Genomic DNA, 1651 nt, shown 5'->3' with positions numbered 1-1651 from the left:
CCCCCCCACCGTACTGTCATCCAGGCCGGAGATCTTGATCTTGCCGAGGTCGAGGCTGGGGGCCACCCCGACGGTGAAGGGGCTCTTGGGGATGTGGTCGCCCCCGTAGGTCACCGACACCCCCAAATTACCCTGGGGGGAGAGAGGGGGTGGCTGCAGGGCTGCCCCGCCCCATGGCTTGGCGGGGGGGTTTTGTGGCCCCCCCCCCACGCTGCACCAGGGGTGTATCGGTGGGAGTTTGGTTGCCCACATTACAACAGGAGGAGGGAGTGCTGGGTTTTTGGGGTGATCCTCCCCACTACCTGCTGGGGAGGGGGGTGCGGGGTTTGGGGTCCACCCCCCGTTACCTGCTGCAGGGGGGTGTACTTGACGGTGTGGGTGCCGTCGTGGTTGTCGATCACCTCCAGGTCCCGCACGGCTTCGCCCTTCCCGGGCCCCGTCACCTGCACGTCCAGGGGGGCCCGGCCCCCCGCCTTGGCGTTCACCGTGAAGTGGGTGGGCTTCCCCAGCTCCACACCTATCGGGGGGACCCGAGGGGTCAAGGGGGGGTCCCCAAATCCCTGCCGGGGCCCCCCCTGCTACCCCTCCAGCTCACCAGAGCGGCTGAGGCCGGGTCCCTCTGCCTTCACTTTGCTGGCGTCGTGCGAGGGGTCGACCTTGATCCGGATGGGGCTGGTGGGGGTGGCCTGCGGGAAGGAACCCCCAAAATCAGCCCCCTGCACCCCAAGACCCCTCGTGCCCCCTCCCCCAGACCCCCCCAAGCCCACCTGGTTGGCGAAGAGCACCATGATGGTGTAGGCGCCGGGGCCGCGGGGGGTGTAGCGCACGGTGAAGGTGTCGTTGTCGTTGCGGATGATGTCGAAGTCGATGTCGGCCTCGGCCGGGCCCACCACCCCCGGGGCGCACTTGATCCCGATGCTCACGTCCCCTGGGGGGGCCGGGGGGGGTGTTCAGCACCCCAAACCCCACCGGCACCCCCCCCTGCCCACCCCACGCCCTCCAGCTCACCCTGCCCAGCCTCGGTGCAGTCCACGGTGAAGTAGGTGGGCTCGTGGGCCTTGAGCCCCGTCTTGGCCACGCCGGGGCCGTAGACCTTCACCTTGTGGGGGTGGCTGCCGGCCCCCACGCCCACCTGGGGGTTTTGGGGGGGCGGGGGTCAGGCCTGCCGCCTCCCCAGGCGGCTGGGCCCAGCCCCTCGGGTTTTGGGGACCCCCCCCTCCCCGCCTCTCACCCGGAAGGGGCTCTGGGGGATGTTCACGCCGCCCCAGGACACCATGGCAGTGTGCTTGAGGGGCTTCTTGGGGACGTAGGAGCAGCTGTAGGTGCCGTTGCCGTTGTCCTTGACAGAGACGTCCACGGGGTTGCCCTCTGCGTCCTGGGGCAGGGGGACACACAATGACAACGGGGGGTCAGCACCCCCAAAACCCACCCTGTGACACCCCCCCAAGTCCACCCACACCCCCTTCTCCATAGCCAGGCCCCCAAATCCAACCTGCAGCCCCTCAGCTCCCTCGCCTCTGTGCTGGGGCTCCCAAATCCTCACGATAACCCCCCAAAACCACCTTGTATTGAGTCCTAAGCGGGGCCGCTCCCCCAAACCCCCCCCAAATACCCCTCATGCCACCTCCCCCGTGCCTGCGCTCCCAAATCC

The 1651-nt window shown here is 68.8% G+C and overlaps 1 protein-coding gene across 1 annotated transcript in view; it reads right to left on the bottom strand.

Annotated features, from left to right (window-relative positions):
• The window catches only part of LOC104835484 (filamin-A-like), a gene marked incomplete at both ends in the record, with an annotated part of 19239 nt that overhangs the window by 12426 nt on the left and 5162 nt on the right, over positions 1 to 1651 (bottom strand). The window contains 7 exons of the mRNA XM_010573474.1: positions 15 to 132; positions 348 to 517; positions 596 to 686; positions 768 to 928; positions 1009 to 1132; positions 1232 to 1375; positions 1480 to 1522. Of these exons, the coding sequence (XP_010571776.1) occupies positions 15 to 132; positions 348 to 517; positions 596 to 686; positions 768 to 928; positions 1009 to 1132; positions 1232 to 1375; positions 1480 to 1522 (851 nt within the window). The remainder of the gene's footprint in view (positions 1 to 14; positions 133 to 347; positions 518 to 595; positions 687 to 767; positions 929 to 1008; positions 1133 to 1231; positions 1376 to 1479; positions 1523 to 1651) is intronic.

Source organism: Haliaeetus leucocephalus, unplaced genomic scaffold (assembly GCF_000737465.1).
Source record: "Haliaeetus leucocephalus isolate CR32 unplaced genomic scaffold, Haliaeetus_leucocephalus-4.0 Scaffold393, whole genome shotgun sequence".
Classification (NCBI taxonomy): domain Eukaryota; kingdom Metazoa; phylum Chordata; class Aves; order Accipitriformes; family Accipitridae; genus Haliaeetus; species Haliaeetus leucocephalus.
This window is presented reverse-complemented; position numbering and strand designations above follow the sequence as displayed.